The sequence below is a fragment of the Varanus komodoensis genome, unplaced genomic scaffold (genome assembly GCF_004798865.1).
Source record: "Varanus komodoensis strain SLA01 unplaced genomic scaffold, ASM479886v1 scaffold1, whole genome shotgun sequence".
Classification (NCBI taxonomy): domain Eukaryota; kingdom Metazoa; phylum Chordata; class Lepidosauria; order Squamata; family Varanidae; genus Varanus; species Varanus komodoensis.
Window position 1 is genome coordinate 67598553 of NW_025335268.1, and position 23030 is coordinate 67621582.

At 40.4% G+C, this 23030-nt stretch overlaps 1 protein-coding gene across 5 annotated transcripts in view; it reads left to right on the plus strand.

Annotated features, from left to right (window-relative positions):
• The window catches only part of RNGTT (RNA guanylyltransferase and 5'-phosphatase), a 152244-nt gene that overhangs the window by 10735 nt on the left and 118479 nt on the right, over positions 1-23030 (plus strand). For all 5 annotated transcript variants that reach the window (XM_044427866.1, XM_044427874.1, XM_044427889.1 and 2 more), the window contains exons 5-8: positions 2259-2334; positions 8113-8350; positions 14530-14639; positions 15955-16056. In XM_044427866.1, coding sequence (XP_044283801.1) covers positions 2259-2334; positions 8113-8350; positions 14530-14639; positions 15955-16056 — 526 coding nt within the window. The remainder of the gene's footprint in view (positions 1-2258; positions 2335-8112; positions 8351-14529; positions 14640-15954; positions 16057-23030) is intronic.

The window sequence follows — 23030 nt, forward strand, 5'->3', positions numbered from 1 at the left end:
AGAAAAATGCAAGCGAGTCTGGAACAGTGGTATGCGATAACGTTGTGAGGCTGTGCATATGGCTGGCATTTAACTGCACCTTCTATCAACAGTTTTTAAGCTCTTCTGTCAAATATTAGCACAGTTAGAACTTTATATCTAGTAGGTGGCTCAGGAGGAAACAGGTGATGCAATGCAAGTATGACCAGGAAGTGCATTGGAACTGTAAATATCCTCGCTTTTATTCCATTTGTTCTATGCACCAGACCATGCTGAAACCACAGACTTCAGTGCTTTCATCTTGAGGTGGATTACCTGAACTAGTCAAGTTTCACTTACTTTTGCAGAAAAGCAGCACTTCCATTTGTAGAACTGTGTTGAGGGAGGAACTCCTACAGGCTGGCTTAATGTATTTATATTTAAGAAAACTGTGTTTAAATGTCAGACTGTATGGGTCTTGAGCAAAGTTAAGCAAATAGAAATAATTCTAAAAGGATTGTAGGCAAATTGTTTGCTTTTCAATATTAAGAAATAAGCAGGAATTGCAAAGGACAACACTCCTGGGCAAACTTATTTGCTTTAGTGAGTTGCTGTCCAGAGTAAATACACCTGCCACAAATGATACATTAATATTTGATCATTGTATTTTAATTTAGGTTTGAAATAAAAATATGAGCAGGATATGGCTGAAAGTGCAAGTCTTCTCAAGTATGGTGTTTTGTGTTAAAAATGTACCTGGCCACTAGATGGAGATATTACCACAGAAATCAGATACTTAAGGTTTTGTTTTGTTTTTATACTGCAGATGCAATTCTTTAGCTCTAATATCATCAGAATGTTGACAATAGCAGTTGGTGATTGCTGATCTTTGTTTAATTTTTGAATGACAATGTAGTATTAAATGCAAGCTATTGAAGAATTCTAGAGTGTGGGAAGAGCTTGCTTGATCAGGTTGAAGATTCTACATCCTTTTTCCTACAGTAGTGAGCCAATAACTACTGGGAAGTCCCCTGGAAGGAGGTGAAGGCAGTAGCCCCACTCCTAGCAATTGCCTTTCAATCTGGAGTTTCCATGGAACTTTCATATTCAATCACTGTTGAATAGATCTATCTTTCATGGCTTTCTCTATTGGCCCTTTTGAAGTCAACTCAGCCAGTGGCTGTCACAATATTATGTGAATTTTGTCCATGTTGTATGAAAATGTTTTTCCTCATGCCTGCCCTGGTGCTAAATGAATAATTTTGAATATATTTCACTGTAGGTAAAAGAAGGCATTTTCCTTCCTTTTCCCATTTCAGTCACTAATTTCCTTTTTTAGTTTTTTCTATGGCCCCTATAAATGTTTACTGCAGAGCAATTGGAGACATGTATCTCACTGTTGCTTTTCTCTAGGCTTTTGATGTGAAGGAATGCTGGAAATGAAATTTTCTTATTTGGGAATTTGAAGTTGGTAAAGAATGTAATTCTATAAATAGAAGCAATATGACACATTAGCAGGTATATGTTAGCTACTTCAATGTGCAAAACAGCTTCCTCCCTATTCTCTAGCAAATTCATATGCATAATATTTTCAAGCACAAAGATACCTTTGGATTCTGTAAAACACTGGTGATAGAAATACTGCTTACAATATTAGCAAGTATTGTTCCGCATCTTTTCACTTCACCATGGCAGTAGCAGTTGTAGATCATGCGACTGCTTTGTCTCGCTTTTATTTCTTGCATTGTGCTGGTACAGGGAGGAGTAGCATGAAGGGCAAAGAGATTTAGCTGGATAAAAGCTGGTTCTGTCAGGCAGAAGGTTACTCAAATAAGGTGAAAGAGCTATTCTGTTGATGAGGCTATTGAGTATCCTAGGGAAATGCTGCCTTGGGCCACAGGAGGGTACTGTAGAGTTCAAGGTTTTTCTCCTACCTCTCTCTCTCAGCTGCTGTGGTAGAAAGGAAAGGTCATAACTTGACAATGGTTTAGGGCATGGTGATGATGTGTGAGGAATGTTTTTCCTTGGGCAAAATGCTTTCAGTATTAATTGCTTGCTTTTAGCCCCTGGCTTGCTAGTAGAAGGAAAAAAGTGAGGTGCTTGTTTAGTCAGGGAACCAATGAGCCTACCCAGTCCAGTTTCCACTGGAGAGAGAGGTGTTCATAGCACGTACAGTAGTTGAGGACTAACCCCATCTTGAAGGGCATATGTTAGAGGTAGGTTATATTTTGCAGAAATTATTGGTGGTTACAAATTACTCATATAACTTTCATTGCCTATTTTTTTGCTCTGTTTTCTAGGTGTTCACTGTACACATGGTTTCAATCGTACTGGTTTTCTCATCTGTGCCTTTCTCGTTGAGAAATTGGACTGGAGGTAATTTTATTAAAAAAACAACAATTTGCTTGTTGGGTGTACATTAATGACTATAATTATTGCATTGTTTTGTAGTAAGCTAGATGCATTTCATTATGGCATAATCTAATTTTTAAGTGCCCTGCTGTTTTAGTATGTAGCTTGCATCAAAGCTGATTGTAATATATGATTCTATTTGGCATAGTTCTATCAATTTTTCATTAACTTTTTAAATTTATGTGGCAAAATAATATTGCTGAAAATTAGTTGATGGACTATATTATTGCCTGATAGGAAACATAACTCATGAAAACTACTTATTTTTCTAGCGCAGGAGCTTCTTTGTAATTAGGGAATGACATGATTATAACTCTCTACTGTTAGTAGATTGAATGCTACATGTAGACCAGCGAGTACTCGGAGGAGGGCTTTCTCTGCGGTGGTGCCCATTCTGTGGAATGCGCTCCCCAGAGAGGTCCGCCTGGCGCCACCGTCATTTGTTTTTCGGTGCCAGGCGAAGACCTTTTTATTCAAATGTCATTTTAATTGTTAATAGTATTTATTTTATTCTTTGGCCAGGGCGACTTAATTTATACTGTTAATTTATATTATTCTATGGAAGTTTATTCATGGATGTGAGCCGCCCTGAGGCTTCGGCGAATGGGGCAGCATGGAAGTCTCCCGAATGAATGAATGAATGAATGAATGTAGACCAGCTTCTATCTCTAAAGTTTGTGATCTTGTACACAATTACCTGGAAGTAGTATCCATTTACCTCAGTGTTGCTTATTTCTGAGCTGACAAAAATAGGATTGTGTTGCAAGTGAGTGCAATCTTTTGTCTTTGTATGGCATAAAAGGAAAGACTTTTGAGGGTATAGTACTGGCACTGGCATGCAGTGTCCATCCAGTAAGACATTTAAAAGAATCCTCTTGGGTTAGGCATGTGACTTTAGTGGCCAGTTAATCTTGTTTGGGCACATGATAAGTTACAAAGCAATAGTATGCACTGCCTGTTTACCAATTAGTGTAAGATTATTATGACTTACGAGATTTTTTTTAATACCATGGTTAAGGAACCTGAAATTAACAAGTAATGACACTATTTCAAGAAGAGATCAGGTGAGAGTAGAAAGTTTTCAGAGGAGATCACTGGACTTATTAAGTAATGCAGAAAAGCTATTTTTTAAATATGACTACTTCTTTTCATGTTCTCTGCTGGCCCCTTTCCACAAGTTATTTGGGTTAAAGGGCATACCAGCACTATTTTACTTGTGCAGTGTTTGGTTCAGGCTGCACATGACTGTTTTTTGGGGAGTGGGGGGCATTTTTAATCTAGAATCTGTGGGAGTGAAGTGTTTGTGACTGCCATGAAATTGCCAGCTGTTGTCCTTAATTTGGAAGTAAACTGTGAGATGCCCTTCCTCTCAGACAGAAGGTGGGAAACTCATCCTCTGCATCCAATGGGACAGGCTACTTGGCAGATGTAAATCTGCAACTTTGGATCCTACACATGCAGATGCTGTTTTTTTAGTTTGTACATCTTGCTGAACTAAATTATCCCTACGTTATGATAGTTGCTCAGCTATTAAGTACTCAAAATAAGTTAAGAGCCTGCTATTGCTTTTCCTTTTTTCTTCAGTAAAAGGTTCCAGTAACAATCATGCTTTATATATGTCTAACTTTACTATTCCAGCTGTCTTGTTTAGCCATTGGGTATGTTTGTTATGCTACTGAAGAAATTCTTCTGTTTATCAGAAAACTGTTTTCCTGTATTTGTCATTATATGCTATACATGCATTATTTATGCCCTGCCAGATTTTTAATGGGGCACATTATTGGTCTTCCCTGTTGAATATAAGCATAAAATGCTAAACAGTACCATGTCTTTTGTAACTGCCCACTTCTTTCAACTCCTTCCCCCTGAAAAACAGGATGCACAATTACTTTATTTCATAAAGGAGCTTCCCCAACTATATGTTAGGTTTTATTGAGAAGAAATGTCTTACATGAGAATATTAAACAGCAAGTATAATTTCAGTTTTCAATTCATGCTATGATTTTTCTTACCACAGATTTCTCATACTGATGTATTCAGAAAGGCTCACATGGCATCTTTCCTGTGCTTGTACAGGTTACTTTGCAGGTTATGCAGTCATAGGGCCTCAGCAAATAGGCCCTCATGCCTCCGTGCTTCTTGCACCATGCCTGCTACTTGCAGGGAAGAGACTTGGTGATTCCAGGTTCAGTAGGAAATGAGCAAAAATGTTCATTGTTCTGGAACAGGGCAGGTTGGCAGCGATTGCATAAATATGAACGCTCTGTTGTGCATTCTGCTCGGGCAATACAATTGTCAGGACCTTGTGCTTGTGCAACAAGCTGCAGAATACACAAGAACTGGCAGAGGGGCAAGTGTCCTGTTGGATGCTGCCAAGATGGTTCTTCTGAGTTTGATTTCACCTGGATGGAAAATGCTGGTGTCTATAAATTCCATGTGTGATACTATCAAATGATGTACCATCCTTGCTATTTTAGTTCTTAATGAAATTACATTGAGGGCAGTCCTTTGTACTCTTGAGTATCATGAAGTTTGCTAACCTGTTCTCAACCCATTTTCTGTGTTTTACTTGGTATTGATGAAGTTTTCAATCTTTTCTTGTCTTGCCTAACCCAGTTGCTTTACCATACTGATGCTCAGCCCCAGATTTTGTTTTGATCAAACAAAGTAATCTTGAATTCATGTGATAATTAGACTTAAATGAGTTTACATATTGTAATGTGGCAGATAAGGATGCATTAACTCTGTTACCTCATGGCTGTTTGATAGCATGGTGGTTTTGTAGGTTGCATTACATTAAGTTTGCTTGTTGCTAAGTAATTTTGTGTGTGTAAAGCATTTTAAAGCCACGTATTTTGCTGAAATAGCATTCAAAAGATTGCATTATTCATCTGTTTTCTTCCAGTTTAGTTGCGTATAATGGTGTTTGGCCCCAATTAGATATGATAAGACCATTAGTATTTAGGTCATATTTTTTCCCCTTTAAGCTGGGAAACAATATATGCAAATATGCCCATTCCAAAATATATTAACGCATGTAAGTACAAACAATGTAGCTTATCTTTATAGTGAGTATGGTTTAAAATGACACATGCACCCACCCTACAAATATCTGACCATCTTTACTATTCTTCTCTCAGTAAATTCATATTGTCGTTATGGTATTCACATATTCTGTGTCCTCAAAAATAACAAACTGTTGTGGCAACTTAAATTCACTCAGTCAGATGTATAAAGGATTATCCAGATTAGTAGACATATATACATATGACTTTCTTCGTATATGCAAAGGACTGAGGTTAGGGGGAATTAAATGGAAAGTAATGGCTAGTCCTGAAATAGCAGACTATTCCTATGGAGAGTTTTGGAGGAACATACATATGTGTGTGTTGTTGAGAAAGGTCTTCTCAGATTGTTAGATAGCTTTCTTCCAGCAAATGGCTAATTGTAGTAATTAAACTTGTTAATCTCTGTCACTTTCTGTAAAGCAAAGCCATTGTTTGATGATGCAGTAGGTTTCAACTACAGTGCACTAAAAATAGGAGAGAAAATCTATTGAGAGAATTTCCTTAAAGTGGCAACTCCATAGATTGGGTGCATAATCTTTACAAAAATTCTGTTTGCTACGTTTTTCTTTCAAGCTATGCACATTATTTACTGGAAAAAAATGTGTCTTTGTAGCATAGTCTAACTATATCTCTTAAGCACACGAAGTAAGAAAACTGTAGAGGCATAGTGAATGCTGAGATGAATTTTGCAGCCAGTTTAAGGAAAGATTGTCAGATGGAGAATCCTGCACTTAATTTCCAGAGGTGTGATTACATGTTTTCTGTGAGTAGCCAGCTTGCAGCCCCCCAAAACAATTGCACTTCATGGAAATGCAAGACTCCTTCTTAACGTGAGACAGCACTTCTGGAAAAGAACTCAAACATGTATTAGCAATTTTCTCTTTGTTCTTCATTTTCAGGGACAATGTACCTTGTATTTAACCTTAGAAACCATTGCATGTTGCTTGTGTTTTTTGTTCTGTTCACTGGTTTTCTGTTTCTTTAGCACTTCAATAAGCCACTTGAAAAAAATGCTTTCTGAAGGTACAGCCCTATGGGGGTATCTAAGCTTCCTAGATTATTGATTTTCAGCTGCTGGGCCATGGACTGGCACTAGTCTGCTGGCATTTCCTGCTGGTCCATGAAAGAGCCGCTGTCGTGTGCGCCCATGACAGTGGCATCTCGCTGGCCAGGACCAGCTTGGGGCTTGCTGTGGTCTTACTGCTGATTTCCCCGCCTCTTCCTCAGTTGAAGAGGCTGGGGAGGGGAGAGACAGTTCAGTAGGAGCCAGCTGGGAGCCACGCCACACTGGGTCTGCCCTCTGGGTGGGACCCTGAAGACTGGCCCTTTGCCTTTCTTTGTTTTCTACTGGGAAGGGAAATGCTGAGGCAGGATTGTGCTGAGAGTGTTTTCTCAGCCAGTCTGTGCCAGTGTGTATGGGGGATTGAGTGGGTATGGTTCATTGTATTATATTATTTAACATTATGAATATTATTGTATTAAGTAACTTTGATTTTGTATCACTCTGCTGTTAATACTGCATTTGGATTTGTATTTGCTATGAGCATAGTATTGCATTTATATTGGTTTTGCATTTTGCTATTTGAAATTTTTGATCAAGTATTCTTGAAAAGAGGCTACAGCAGATTTTGCAGTAGCCTTGTCTGAATTACATTTTGCTCTCTAAAAATTTCAGTTGTATTCAGTTATGTTTTATTCTTTTATTAACATTTTTTACTGCTCAGTTTCAGGTTATTTGTGAGAATTTTCATTTTTGGTAATATATTTAAAAATGAATAAACAAAATACTATATTATCTTTATAATGTTTTTTTTAATTTCTGTCTCAGCAGTCCTCAAAATAATTTTCCTATTTTTGCTGGTCTCCAGCTGTAAAAAGGTTGAAAACCTCTCCCCTAGATCATCAGTGAGGCTATGCCTAAGCGCTTTGAAGATTAACAAGGTGTTGCTTGGGCCATGGGATGTGGGCACTGAGGTTGCTATTCTGTAGTACAGATGTATGGATTTTGTTAAATCTGTTTGGTTTGTATTTTGCAGTTATCATAAATTTTAGTTCCATCATCTGTACATTGATAGAATACGTCTTTAACCAGAATTCAATTCTACTTGTGCTAATTCAGTATTGCTAATGCACATTTCTGGAAGCATGCTAATTTGTATTAGTTATTGTACATAATGCTAATTTGTATGAACTGCTAGAGGTTAGAGCCTTGGTGCCATTATCCTGCACTTTCACAGATTCCCCTGCCTAAGTGAAAAACTGGTCTGCAAGTCCATGGAATCTGTGTGACCTTGTAACAGCTGACTCCAGGCTGCAGACTCCACAAACTGGATTCATAGAAATCCAAATTTCACCAACATGCCTGTCCAGCAGGGCAGCAGCTGAATAGGTTCATAGTTGGTAATAGCTACAGTCTCTGCTCGTCGCGAACTGTTCAGCATTCCTAGGGAGAGTCCTGGATGCCTAGGCTTGAATACAGCTTATTGGAATGGCTTGGCAGCTTTGAGAATGAAATGGGTTGGCACCTACCTGATTTTTGGTTAGGTGCAATTAGGAACATTTGTAGCAGGGCTGTTATTTTGCACATGGCATATGGTCTTGGGTCTTCTGAGCTCTTTCTGAATAATTACTTGCATATTTACAATTTACTCATGCAACTTGTACTTTGTTGCAGTATTGAAGCCGCGGTGGCTACTTTTGCCCAGGCCAGGCCACCTGGCATCTACAAAGGTGATTACTTGAAAGAGCTCTTCCGTCGTTATGGTGATGCAGAGGATGCACCAGTACCTCCTCCATTACCAGAGTGGTGTTTTGATGAAGAGGAGGATAACTGCAGTCCAGGAACCCTGGAATTGAAAGCTGGCTCATCAACTTCATTTTCTGGCAAAAGAAGGAAAGAACACTTGAAACTGGTAATGATGTCCAGAAAGAGTTTAGTTGGTTCTTAAATGTTTAACTAAATTATTCTTTTGCTCTTAACATTGTTATGGTAATTAGAACTTGATAGATTTATTTGGAGTTTCATAGAATTAGCAACTTGTTTTCATTACATTTTCTACATTGCAACTGCAGAATTGCTGCTGTAATGTAAATGGTAAATAGATTCTGCACAGAGTGTGCCCAGGATGAGTACAGGAGAATTTGTGCACAAGGCATTTATGTCATAGATATCAAAGTTTGACACTCATTCTCTTTTGTTAAGCTGCTTCTAAATTGGTGAGGGAGGTGGGATGAGATTGCCTGTTGATGGGGGGCGGGGAGAAGCCAAATAGTTTGACATATCAAGCCTAGTTTAAGGCTAGCTAAATCAAAGATGCACAGAAAACAGATTTCCAGACGTTTTGGATTTAGCTCCTAGCATTTCGGTCCAGTGGCAATGAGTGCTGACAGGGATATCAGCAAGCTGGAAGACCAAAAGATTTGGATATTTGCCTTCTGCCTCTCTAATCTAAATAGCTGGTTGGATTCCACCAATAGCATCTTGGATGACAGTCTTTCTTGATGGCATTGGGTAAGGGGCCCATGGTGGGAAGGGGTGGAGGTACATGAGATGGGTTATTAGAATTTGAAAGGATCTTAGGCTTCCCCACAAACCCTACTTCCTGACTCTAGTGGGTACTTGGTAAAGCTGGCAGGGAGAGTAATGTTCACTATAATCTGATATCAGTGATAACAGTGGGGATTTTCCTGACTTACTGTGCCACTGGGCGTCGCAATTAGAAGGGGTGCAGTGTGGCAACTGCTTTGCACACGCTGTACCTTCTTCATTGGCAGAAGATGTAGAGTGGCAGGATTTCCCCTGGCTAGAGGAAGCATACACACATTGAACATTGATCTCTGGCCAAGGTGTTGACTAAAGGAGTGCCATTTGGTGGTGAGGCATTGTGGGAAAGGTTCATGGGGTGCTTTGGCTTCTGAACTCAAATAAGTTTGACAGTCATGAACTGGAGAACCTGGATACCTTTCAGCTAGCTGTTAAATTGAAATTCTGACTGTTTCTCAAATTGGTATACAAATTATACAGAACCCTTTCTGCATCAGAGGACTTGCTGAGCAGTAATACAAACATTTTAAAATAAATACATTTTGGTGTTGAATTGTTCAACCCCATAATTTTGTTTTGTGATAGAATGTGACTGCAGCAAAAATACCTTGCTTTTGCATTTTATCAGTTCAGATTTCACATCCTATATGTTATCTACTTGTAACTAACAGCACGTTAGGAAATATTGGTTAGGTTTACATTCTTAAGCATCTGGCTTTCTGCCATAAACTTAATCGAATTTGTTCTTCCTTGAACTTCCACTTAAAATTACAGCATATACAAATGTATGTAAATACTAACGAAACACTGTTCAGTGTCAAATCTTGATAGACATGAGGGCTTTTCAGTTCTCTTGTGCCTGAAGTGTATCAGAAGGCAAGTGGTGAGGATAGTGTGTATCCCTCCCTGCACATGGGGAGCCAGTGAGTTAAGTAGAAAGGTAGACTGGAACCCTTCTCTCAGGTGCATTGTCTTTCTAAATGCATTTTGAAGAGGGTATTCAAACACGCAGTCCATCCCTTCCGAAGCAGTATACTCACAGGAGGACCTTACTCTGCACTTTTCTGTATGTGTAGGTTGGCTCTAAGAGGAACCTTTAAGTTTTTCCTTATCATTAGCAACTGAACTGGGGCATAAGCTAGGCAGTATAAGAATTTTCCCTCATCTGAATTCAAATCATATTTAATCCTGCTATTTCCAACTGTTTCCAAAGGCTCAATACTAGTAAATGTTTAATCCTTATAGTAATCCTGCATGAAAAGATAGATGGAACTGCCACTGATGACAAGGAAAATGTGTGAGTAATTGTATCCCCAGCAAGGATTTGGCTGCATTATTTTTATATCCTGCCTTCTTCTCTGGGCTCAGGGCTTTCTGCAGCCATTTCATCAGTATCTGTCTCTCTTGTCAAATAACTTGGGATTTTAAGTATTATGTTTAAAGGTTGACTTAATGAAATAAAGGAGGGGAAAATAAAAACAAGAGGTTGCCAGTCTCTAACATTTATCCTTGTTCTGTTTCTGCCAAAATGTAGTTCCCTCTTTCTCATTTTCCATGCTGTTCTTGTTCTATTCATTCTGGTCCCAATCTTAGACTGTGAACCACTGAACACAGCTGAAAGGAAAAGTACATCTCTAGGACTATCCCCAGGCCCATTTGTGTTTAAAGGTATACCTGGACTTTAAATAAGCCCTGTAAGGGACTGACCTAGTCCCAACACAAGCAGGTGCAGATGGTGTTGATGACAGTTTGCTTTACTTTCTGGTTACTCTCTCCTAGTCACGTGTCAGCTGGTGCTGAACAGCTGCTATGAGAGCAGGGGGTAGCTGCCCATACTACCAAAGGAGCTTTTGAAACTCTGGAGTTTGGAAGTAGATTATCACTCTGTTTTTGAGAAGTTAAAAGGTTCACTGGTGTGGGACAAAATCACAAAGCTTCTCCTAGGGATGGATTCTGGTTTGTGGCAATAGTTCTTTCATTCCTCACCTCAGCTTGCATCTTAACACTTTGCCACCAACAAATTAGATGACACCTTCCTTTATTCAAAGTAGATTATATTCTGATTTGTTAATGCCAAAGCACAGCACAGAAGCTGATGCTGCTGTATGACTTTTCCTCATTTTATCACCTAGTCGTTTAAAAAACCATAAAACAAGTTGTGCAAATAAGCATATTAATAATTAAAGTGGAGTTCAGAGATGAATTTGAAGGAGCAAAATGATTTGGTTACTATCCATATTCATATCATTCCATTTTAGAGCTTTGGGTGCACTCTTTGCCATATATAGAGAGGAATTTTATTGCATGTTTGGTGGACAGTTGCTGTTAATTGAGTAGAGAAGGATACAACCTGTATCTGACTGGAGTTTAGGAATGCAGAGCCATAAGGAAAGTGTTTGGGAAATTTTTAGGGTGTGTGGTTTAGTATACTGAAAAAGGTGCTTTTAACCTAAATGTCTTACTAAATTAATATTCTTGGTACATTTTGAACTCCAGAAGTAAAACTTAGTAGATACTTATTTAAAACATTTCAGAACATCATAATACCTCTCATAAAATCACCCACATATAACTGATAGGTTCAGGGAGTTATTACCACTGCTTCTAGCTTATCTAGTCTTCTGGCATGAACCAAGATGGGTGGTTTTGGTTTAGTGCACTGTTGCACATGATCAGACCTCAGCGTTCTTAATACACAATAACAAAGCTGCTTCACTGACAGGCACTTGACTCCTGGAAAGACCATGTATTTGAAATCTGATTTCAAGATGTGCATCCCTGGAGGGTATTGGAAAACATATTAGACTTTACTTGCACAGACATTCTTTTGCTTATCAGAGTGACAACTAAGAAACACATTAGTCTAATTGACATCTCATAAGTTTATTTTTAAGCTTAAGCCGGTACTATCTAGCTGAGTTTGCAGATGTATAGATAAGAAAAGGGACTGTGACTTTTGGATAGAAAGGATTTTCTCTGTTTTTAATTTTGTGCTGTAAACAGCTTCATAAGATAGGTTTGGCAGAATAAACAACAACTACATTCTGAGCAAAGTCATTTGAGACATGATGTGCTTGCTGAGCAGTTTAAGAAGGAAAATCAATTTTAGATATCATCCAGGTCCTGTACTGACTCTCTCAAAACGGATTTACTGTGATTTAGAGGAGAAACATAAAAGAGAAAAATGGGATATCTTACATGCTCTTTTGATGTGTTTCTATACATCATACATAGTCACTTTTTCCTAAGAGGAGTGTTTAATAGAACTGGATTATTTATTGTGAAGCCAGTCATGCCTCCATTTCTCTTCTCTCCAGATTGTAGTGGTTAGGGTGTTGAACTAGAACTGGGAAGATCTGAACCCAGGTCTGCACTTGGTCATGAGTAACTTGGGTATCTTTTGGCATATCATTGATTCTTATTTTATTATTGATTCTTATTTTATTGATTCTTATTCTTATTTAAAATTTTTTAACCTATCTCACAAGGTTGTTGTGAAGATAAAATGGAAAGGAGAAGAATCATTAAAGTTTAAATTCTTCATATAAGCAGAGGCTTCTGTTTCAGCTTTGATAGAAGGTTACTTAGATCCCATGTTATCTGTGGAATCTCCATAAAAGAACTATATTTCAAAGGATTGTTCTGGTTTTGGAACCAGAAGAAAGGGGCCCACTCATGACAGGTGGTGAGAAGAAAATGAAATACTTCCCATGGTGTGCTATCCTGGGCTCCTAGGAAGGAGAGCACAGTCACATTTTACAAATAAAAAAAGCTAGCTCAAAGCTACCTAGTTGGCATCCTGTTTGTGCTCAAGGAGCCAAATATGGAAAGAATGGCACTGTCAATATATGTTGGTTGATTGTTGTCCGATCATCAGTTGACACATAGAAACAGAGCGAGTCAGAAGGGGTCTCCTGGGCCATCTAGTCTGACCTCCGGCACTAGCCAGCCCCGCTCATGACATGCCCACCGTGTGCATGTCCAGCCTATCGTTGAACACCTTCACTGATGGGGCCTCAACAACCTCTTGTGGAAGCCCATTCCACACCCTCAGGGTCCTAACTGTCAGGAAGTGCTTCCTGGCATCCAAATTGAACCGACACATTGAAATACATAGTACACATATTTAAGTACAAATGCTACTTTTTAATGTTGGATAGCGTATAGGGTTTGTCAAATACAGCAAATATTTTCTTCTATGGAAATCACAGTAATTCATCTGATTCTGGAGATAGTCACAGTCTATTCAGTACTGCTACTTCATAGTCTTCTATGGTGATGGTGGAGGATGCCACAATCATGGCAACCTCCGGGAGTCATGAAGCACAGTTGTTCTGAATTGTGTGATGGGTGGGGTGGGTGGTTTGTTGGGTGAAGTGTGGGATCCCTCACTGACGTGGTTTGCAGGCATTCTAATATCACCTCTACTCCTGGTATATGCAATGCAGATGTATTTTTGGCAGCTGCTTGTCTTACAATAAATGCTTTTCAGTTTGTGCAACCTTAGGATGTAGATGGAATCTGTGAGCCAGGCCACTTAAGTGCTTGACCTTTAAGCCAGCTAGAACTGGGCTGGCTGATTGGGTAAAATATTTGTGAAACACTTCCTTGACTGATGGATGAAGCCAAATACTACTTTGCAAAGTTTAGGCTAGAGTGCAAAGGCAGTTTGGTCATGATTGCATCTGCCTTGGTTACATAAAGTAAATATGCTCTATATGTAGTAGCATTTGAAAAGTACCCCTGTGTTGTTTTTTGCAGTGAGCATGGAACTTTTGAACTGGCATGCACATTCATTCCTCCTGCATTTTCAACAACCCACAGTTAATCCATGGGTTGTTGATGACATGGAAACTTGGTCAAAGTGTAGAATTTATTCTTTACCTCCAACTTTGATCTCATAATTCATTGGACCATGTTCCTCCGGTCCAATGGTCCTTTACCTGGCCATTCCACTCCTAGTCATATGTCTTGTATGAGTGTTTTTTGAGCTTTCCAATTCTTTTTGGCATGTTCCTTTCCACCAGACTGTTTGTTCCTTCACTTTGTATGCAGGGCTCCCCTGCCCACAAGGATGTTTCTGTTAAATTCTGCGGAGACAGAAACTGCACTCAGACCTTTTGTACATGCTTAGAATGGCTTGCTCTGTTCAAGTCCATATAAGAACACTGTGGGGTTTTTCACAGTGATCAGTCAGATGCCTATGGGAAGTACATGGGGTAAATAGGCCGCCTTCACTGTTACTCTTCAGTGACTGGTATTCAGAGGCACATCGCCTGTGATTGTATTAGCCATTTCTAGTTTTATGCCTCCATCTTGGGCCAATTAGATATTAAGATACATGACTATTAGATTCTGATTAAATTATCTAAGCTGGTAAAAGTGACACCAAAATACACCAATATAAGAGAGATGCTAGTTTAAAAGTAAATTAAGCTCATTTTTCTCTCTTGCCGTTCTTACTGTTGAAATCTGGATAGTCAGGTTAGATTTTCAAATGGTTTGTTATTGCATTCTAACACTGTTGTATTGTGTGCTTATTTTTAGGGTGCAGTGTTCTTGGAAGGCATATCGGTTAAAAATGTAACCCAGGTAACAACTCAACCAAAGCTAGGAGAAGTGCAACAGAAATGCCAGCAGTTTTGTGGCTGGAAAGGGTATGGGAACAAATATTTTTAAAATGTTAGTATAATCTAGAATTAGAGGCATGTGTTGCTTCAGAGAGAGTATTACTTCTCTTAGCAGGCTTCATTAGATAAGACGCTGTAAAACATTTGTTTCATTTTGAATTAAACATGTTCATTACAATATGAAAAATAAAATGACATGGTATCAGAAATTTTCATCTGAACTTGCACAAGTTGAAAGTGTGTGGAGAAACCTAATCTATTGATACAAGTAGTGATAATACTGCAGTAATGCTTCTTTTCTTAGAAGTAAATCTCAGGTTCAATGGGCATATACCCTGTTGAGTGCATTTAGGATTGCAACAAGTTATACAAATTATAAAATTTCCTGCCTAACTGGATATTTTACAGGTAATGCAGATGTTGTATGAATATTTTGTCTGAAAACAGCTTTATATATGCTTCGTAACCTCATTTTGAGGAATGTTGTCCATGGGGTCGCGATGGGTCGGACACGACTTCGTGACTAACAACAACAACAACCTCATTTTCTCACCAATAGCAAAACACTTACTGCTTCCACAAGTTGTTCAGCAAAGTTTGTGGGGTTCATAACATAATGTAATTTTATAACACCTCATTTTCCTTAATTGTACATATTCCTCTTCAGAAAGGCTGATATGTCTTTTATGATTCATTCCACATGCAAACACAATTTGCTTTTAACATAATCTTTTTGAACTCATACTATTCAGTTCAGTGTTTCTCTACTAAGTTAGATTCAGTACTGTATTCTTGGGTGGCACTTGGCTATTGCTAGTTTAATTATATCTATCAAAAGTACTAGTCAGAAAGTAGCACTTAGTCTAAAATACTTTTGACAAATGAAATAAGATAACATGTGAGCCTCCTCTGCAGGCTTATTAAGACAATTGTCAGTGCATCCCTCTACACTGGTGTTCGTTAGGCATTGCCTAATTTCACTTGGAGTGATGATGGCAAACCTTAAAATCACCAAGATGTAAGTCTTTGATTTTGTAGTTCCAGATGTACAGTGCTCACAAAGGAACACACCGCTAGTGATTTCACAGCATATATTAAATTATATAGCAAGAGCAACTTGCAATTAAGAAACCATATGAAAGTCTAGCAGAAAGTATGTGGGTTGCAATTTTCCCCCATTTAACGACAGTTTGAAAACATTTTGTAAGTATTTACAGCTTCTTTTGGAAGACATTTCTGCTTGAAAGTTACTGTTGCAGGAAAACCAGTTGCTAAAAATGGGCTCAAGAAAGGAGATTGTTGGTGCCTGATACTAATAACAATCTTTTTCCCTGCCTTGTAGGTCTGGATTCCCTGGAGCACAACCTGTTTCTATGGATGAACAGAATATTAAACTGTTAGAGCAGAAACCATACAAAGTAAGCTGGAAAGCAGATGGAACTCGGTAAGTTGAAGTTTCTTTATAAAGTTTCTTTTTTTCCCTTTATTCTAATGTATATATTTTAATTTTTATTTATGTGAATCTAATTTATTGTTGTAAGCTGCCCCGAGGCTTCGGCGAATGGGGCGGCATAAAAATGTTATAATAAATAAATAAATAAATTAGAAATACACTACAGAAGCTCAAAATGAGAAGCATAAATTGTGCTGAAAATTGTTCTGACACATCAGCTCTTTGGTATGCAACATGCTCTGACCTTGTGAATGTAATGGGATGATCTGACTTGGTGTCCTGCAACAGTAGGGGGTTGAACCTGATAGCCTTCATGGCCCCTTCCAGCTCTACTATTCTGTGATTCTATGAGTCTATGAATGTGTGGATTTTCTGCTACACAGCTTTATATTGAGTGAATTAGTTCATGATACTATTGCTAAAATTGTTCAGCTAGCTCATTATATAGTAAAGCCAACACATCTTCTTGTAGTATTGCTAGTTTGGCCCTCCCTTTCTTGCTCTTAGACTGTAAGGCAGATCATGTTGGCACTTTGCAGCCACAAGACAAAGCTGATGCCCTTTAGTAATTTTGGAAGCTTGGCTCATGTCAAGAAAGTTGAACCTAAGCTGGGAACTTTTCCCCAAGATCCTTCCCTTTCAGTAACTCTGTGGGCTCCACTGTCAGAGTTGCTCCTGTTTGTGAATGTTTCACCAATTTATTGGTGGATCCTAATAAATTTATCACTGTACTTTGGTCTGATGGAATAAAAAAAGCTGCAAATTTATTATGCAGGTTTATTTCTTGCCCTTTTCATTGCAAAATCATTAGCTGAATTAACTTTACAAACAACTCGCTGATTAGAACATTGGTGGTTCTGCTTTAATGGGTTGGATTGAATTGCGTACAGGATCTGGATACATACAGAGAAATAAGTTTCCTCAAATATTCTAAACCATGAGCTGTAATCTAGCCTCATTTTTCCTCTCTTGGTAATGAGGCTGCAGCCTGGGATGAGCCCTGCTGGATCTTCAGGCTCTGATAAAGCGTACCCTTCCCACTTACCCGTGACTGTATCCTGAAAATACGTACAAGCACATTGGAATCACACTGTGCTTGCATATTTGTGTTGTAATTTATCGGTGTATGCCCTCTTATTTTCTGCCTTGGAGTTTGGAGGGAAGAAGATGCTCCGAGAGACTTTCAGCATCTGTACAATCCAGCTTTTAAACCTTTGCCACTAAATGTTCCATGAAATGAATCATATCATGAATTTGCTGAAATCAGTTTTTACTAAGCTGCTGCTGTGTCTGAAATATGCTAATATATTCATGAGAAAGATCTAAAAAGCAAACTAATTTTTTCTATTACAAAAATTATTCTTGTAGCCCTAATATGGGATATAATACTATATATCAGGAATAGCTGAGGGAAGTATGGTTTTACAAATGTATCCAATTTGGAAAGAACTAAGTTATCAAAACTGAAATTGTATGAAGAAGATAATTATCACAATATGGTGAGGCAGGTTCTCTGCTTGCTGCTGCAATTGGCTTTTTAAATGAAAAGCTTAATTAGCCCAGGTGGTTAGTGGCTTCCCTCAATCCCTAGATACGTATCTCATTAATAATGTTTGTAGCAGATGTTTGTTGTAATGAGTAGAGTTGACTGTTTAGACTGGAATAGTGTGAGAAAAGTAATGAGGCACCTATCTTTGGGAGAATAAAACTATTGACAATGTTTTAAAGTGTTTTAAGTTGTTTCTGAAATAAATGGTGATAGTGAAAAGGCAATCCTATATTTTATGTTTAGAAATGTGCAAACTGACCAAAAACTATTAAGTGTTGTCAACTCCTTAGGCAAATATGATCATTTTCCTTTTGAAATGGTTGTAATTTTCTGAAATTATGGAGGTAAAGACAGTTTGTTTAGCCTGAGGGAATTGTTTTCAAAAAGGCAATTCCATATAAAAGAAACTGTTCTGGAAAATGGCTAGTGTATTTTAATGAAATATGCATACTAGTTACCCTGTAACGGAATTATTCCAACTCTGTTCTAAAATGAACATGCAAGCTCATTCTGTCCTTCTGGGCAAGTACTGTTGTTAAGTTTGAAACTAGTTAGTGTGTAACTTGTACTTATCCAATTTTGGCAGCATCTGGATCTTCATTTGTTGATAAACTGTTCAGCATAAAATCACATTGCTTGTATACTATTATTGAATGTGCAGACATTTTATAGATTAAGAAGCACAGCGAATGAGGTAGAATTTTCTTACTGGAACAAGATCATAGTTCAAATGAATTAGGTAAAAGAAGCCATTTGTTAGCAGTGCTGTTAATGAAATTGGTTCTTGTGGGTCCATATTTGTTGCCTCATCTCTGAAGCCACAGCATTTTTTTTATTTCTCTAAAAGTTTTCTATGTTGGCTATAATATTTTAAGTTACAGATCAAATCATGTCAGACTTGTGAGATCTTTTTATTTTTCATACCAGAAACTCTTAGTAGTGCAACATTCCAAGTAGTATAAAGTAGAGGTAGGGACTGGGGCAGGGCAGGGTACAGCTGAGTACCCTGAGCCTGTTTAAGATTTATTTATTTATTTTTCAGTTTATATCCTGCCTTTTTCCTGCAAAGGGCTCAAGGTAGCTTACACCATTCTCCTCCTCCATCATCTTATCCCCACAACAACAGCCCTGTGAGGTAGGTTGCGCTGAGAGTCTGTGACTGGCCCAAAGTCACCCAGTTGGCTCCATGGCTAAGTGGGGACTCGAACCCAGATCGTCTGAGTCCCAGTTCCATGCTGTTAACCACTACACCACACTGGCTCTCTGGTTTTCAGCATCAATAGATCTTTTATAGAAAAACCCATTCCCAAGTGTGCATGTCCCTTCCCCCAGTCACGTTTTCTTAGTTTCATCCTAATTTATACTGCAGTCCTAAACTGGAGAGTAAATCCCATTGAACATATTAGGACTTACTTCTAAGTAAAAAATATTAAGTAATGAGCAGCGTAGGCCTTTTGTTGATACTGAATTCAACTGGGAATCAGAAACCCTTGTAATTCTTCCACCAATCAGCCAAAGATCTGTCAGTAGATCCTGATCTACATCTCCCCATCCCTTTAATGAGTGAGGTGGTGAATGCATTTAGCAGAGACAAGGATGTGGCAGTTCAGGGCTTAACAGCAGAGAGACAGACAGTTTTGAGGAATCATTCATTCATTCACTTACTGCATTTGTATGCCACTCCATAGCTCACTGCTGAATCATCATACAGCAACATAAATGATAAAACCATAAGAAGATAAAACTATAAAATCTAAATGCAGCATAAGATCCAATTAATATAGGCACAAAACAGGATAAGAAATGCACAGCGCAACAAAAGCAAGCAGCTGTAATGACATACTAGAAAAAAAAAAACCCAACAACAACTAAAAACCTAGTGTTAAATAAAAATGTATGGTACTTGACAGTACTAGTACTTCTGTAACTATTACACTATCAACATTGATTATAAAACTCTTATAATTTTCAGCATGCTGTACAGAGATTATAAATAAGGCATGATCCCGTAATATACACAATACAAAAGGAAAAAAGGAAAGGCACTGCCATCCTGAGTAAACAGTGATGGGTTTCATGGACTAATGCTCTAATGCTGCTGAACATGTACTGTACCTTTTATTGACTTTGTACCTTTGTGAAAAGGCACAAGGACTGAAGCCTTGAAAATTCCTCCCTTGCAAGGAAAGTGACAACAGAGGAGAAAAAGACGTACAAAAGAAAATTAAAGAGGACAATGAGCAGCAGAAAGCATTGAAAGGAGAAAAGAGGATTGGGGAGTGGGAGTGGGAGGGAAAATACAAAAGGAATAGAAAAATGGGACTGGACGGCTTACCACCGCCACCACCTGCTTACCACTGCTGCAGACGCCGACCTGCCTGCTGACGCCGCCGCTGCCCCGATGGACAGATGGTAGCCACCACGGGACCGGGGACCGAGATGCTGCCAGCCTGCGGGCCCTCCATCTTGCCGGCGAGTTCTCTGTGGGCCCTGCCCTTGCTCCTCCCCCCCCAGCGTGGGTGGCAGCTGTGCCAGATTGGGGGCTGGGCGAAGGGAGGAGCCGCGGGATTAACTTGCCGGGCGCGTCCGAGGCCAGTGGCCTCAGACCGGCAGCCCAAGGGCATCGCCGCCCTTCAGGGCCATGCAGGGGCTGGACTGGCCAGGTACTCTGTGTGTGTTTGTGTGTGTGTGTGTGTGTGTGTGTGTATTTTGTAATTGGGTGGATTGGAGAGTTTTAATAGTATTTTAATTGTATTTATTGGATTGATTTTAATGGCTTCACACTTGGTTGCTACTATGGGGTTACTTGGGGAGCCTGTGGGTGCCACCATTGGGATAGTGTTGGGCAACCATTGATACGGTGTTGGGGATTTAACATGTCGGCATAGAAGGACGAGGGACAGATGGTTGACACCTATTCCCCCTTCTGGTTATTCCCCAACCGGAAGGTTCCGGGTAAGCTTATCAGCCACCCCTCGAAACTGATGGTGCTGCTGCTTAATGCCAGATCGGTCATCCATGACTTAATTGTGGATTAACTGTGCCCGCCTGGGTATCTAGTCCAGCACCAGCCATGTCTGGAGGGGAGGGGGGTCACTTTAATTTATTGAGTTTCTATTTCCCTTGCGGGGCTTCCTTTTCTTTCAAAACCAGGTCTAGAGTGTTTATACCTGGTGTTGGGTGACCGAGACAGATTGGGGATTCTGCTGGTTTACCGTGCATCCTTCTGCCCATCAGATTCCCTGCCTGAGCTGATGGAGATCGTCTCAGACCTGGTGTTGAAGACCCCCAGGATGTTGGTCCTGGGAGACTTCAGTCTCCATGCCAAGACTGTTCTGACCGGGGCGGCTCAGGACTTCATGGCCTTCATGACAGCCATGGGGCTGTCTCAACATGTCTTAGGCCCGACCCATGAACGTGGACACACGCTGGACCTGGTTTTCTCGACGGGGCAGGAAGAGGGTGATCTGAGGGTGAAGATTTTGTGTCTGACTCCCTTGTCATGGTCAGATCACTTCCTCGTGAGGTTTGAACTCGATGACGACATTTCTCTCTGTAAGTGTGCGGACCCTATTGTGTTGGTCTGCCCTTGGAGCCGGATGGATCCAGATGGATTCCTGAAGGCTCTGGGGGATTTTCTGGTTGATAAAGCTGGCGCTCCTGTTCATGCTCTGGTTGAACTGTGGAATGGGGAAATGCCCAGAGCTATTGACACGATTGCTCCTAAGCGTCCTTTCCTGCCCGGCAGAGCCCTTCCATCCCCATGGTACACATCTGAATTATGGGCAGTGAAGCGGGTTGGGAGCCGTCTAGAGCGTAGGTGGAGGAAATCACAGGATGAATCTGACTGAAAGTGCCTACGAGCTCATTATGAAGCCTATGCTGTGGCAGTGAGGGAGGTGAAGAAGAAATTCTTCTCCGCTTTCATTGCCTCCTCACAGTGTTGTTCAGCGGAGCTCTTTCGAGTGGTACATGGGCTGATACATCCTGGCCCTAAGAAAGATCTCGTGCCACCCTCGAAGGCCCGCTGTGACGACTTTGCCCAGTACTTTAAGGAGAAAATTGCTCGTCACGATTCGTCACGATTCGTCACGAGCTGGACTCCACAAGTGATTCAGATCCTTTAGGGGAGATGCCAATGACTCCGTCTGGTCAGGTATTAATGGATGAATTTCAGTTATTGTGGCCTGATGATGTGGACAAGGTGTTTGGACAAGTACGTCCCACCACCTGCTTACTTGACCCTTGCCTGTTGTGACTGCTGACCAAAGCCAAACACGGGATTGGTGCCTGGATCCTGGAGGTCATTAACGCCTCTCTGAGGGATGGCTTGGTGCCCGCTCCTTTAAAGGAGGCGGTAATCAGGCTTGTCCTAAAGAAGGCATCCCTGGATCCAGAGATGGCCGCCAACATCCCATTTTTGGGCAAGGTGTTGGAACGGGTGGTGGCGGGACAACTCCAAGAACTCTTGGATGAAACTGATTATCTGGACCCATTTCAGTCCGGCTTCAGACCTGGGTATAGTACTGAATCTGCCTTGGTCACCTGTATGATGACCTGTGCAGGGAGAGAGACAGGGGGAGTGCATCCCTGTTGGTCCTCCTGGACCTCTTAGCAGCTTTCGATACCATCAACCATGGTATCCTTCTTGGATAGGCTGGCGGGACTGGGAGTAGGAGGAAGGGCTTGGCAGTGGTCATCACGAGGTTTGGGCTGGAGGTTTGGGCTGCGGAATCATCAGTACACTGATGACACCCAGCTCTACCTCTCTTTTTCAACCGATCCAGGTGAGGCAGTGGCTGTACTGAACCAGTGCCTGGCCAAGGTAATGGGCTGGATGAGGGCCAATAAACTGAAACTCAGTCCAGACAAGATGATGGTCCTGTTGGTGGGTGGATTGAGCTCCTGGGTAGGTGACTTGGACCTTGCCCTGGATGGGGTTGCACTCCCTCTAAAGGACAGGGTCCGCAGCTTGGGACTGCTCCTCGACCCGGAACTGTCCTTGGAAGCTCAAGTGACTGCGGTGGCGAGGAGCGCTTTCCTTCAGCTTCGGCTAATCCATCAGCTGCGTCCCTACCTGGAGGAAGATAGCCTAGTGACAGTGACACATGCATTGGTTACTTCCCGATTGGATTTCTGCAACGCGCTCTACATGGGGCTGCCCTTGGAGACAGTTCGGATACTTCAGATGGTGCAAAATAGAGCAGCCAGGTTGCTGACGGGGACTGGGCGTTGTTCTCATATAACCCCAGTCCTCTATCAGCTTCACTGGCTTCTGGCAAGAATATCATGGACCATATTGCACTGACTGAAAGGAAAGCAGTTCTGTTTTCTACCCTTTCCACTGTTTTCTACCCTTTCTACTGTTTTCCACCCTTCTGTTTTGACCTTGCTTCTCCTGTTCCCCCCTCCCCAT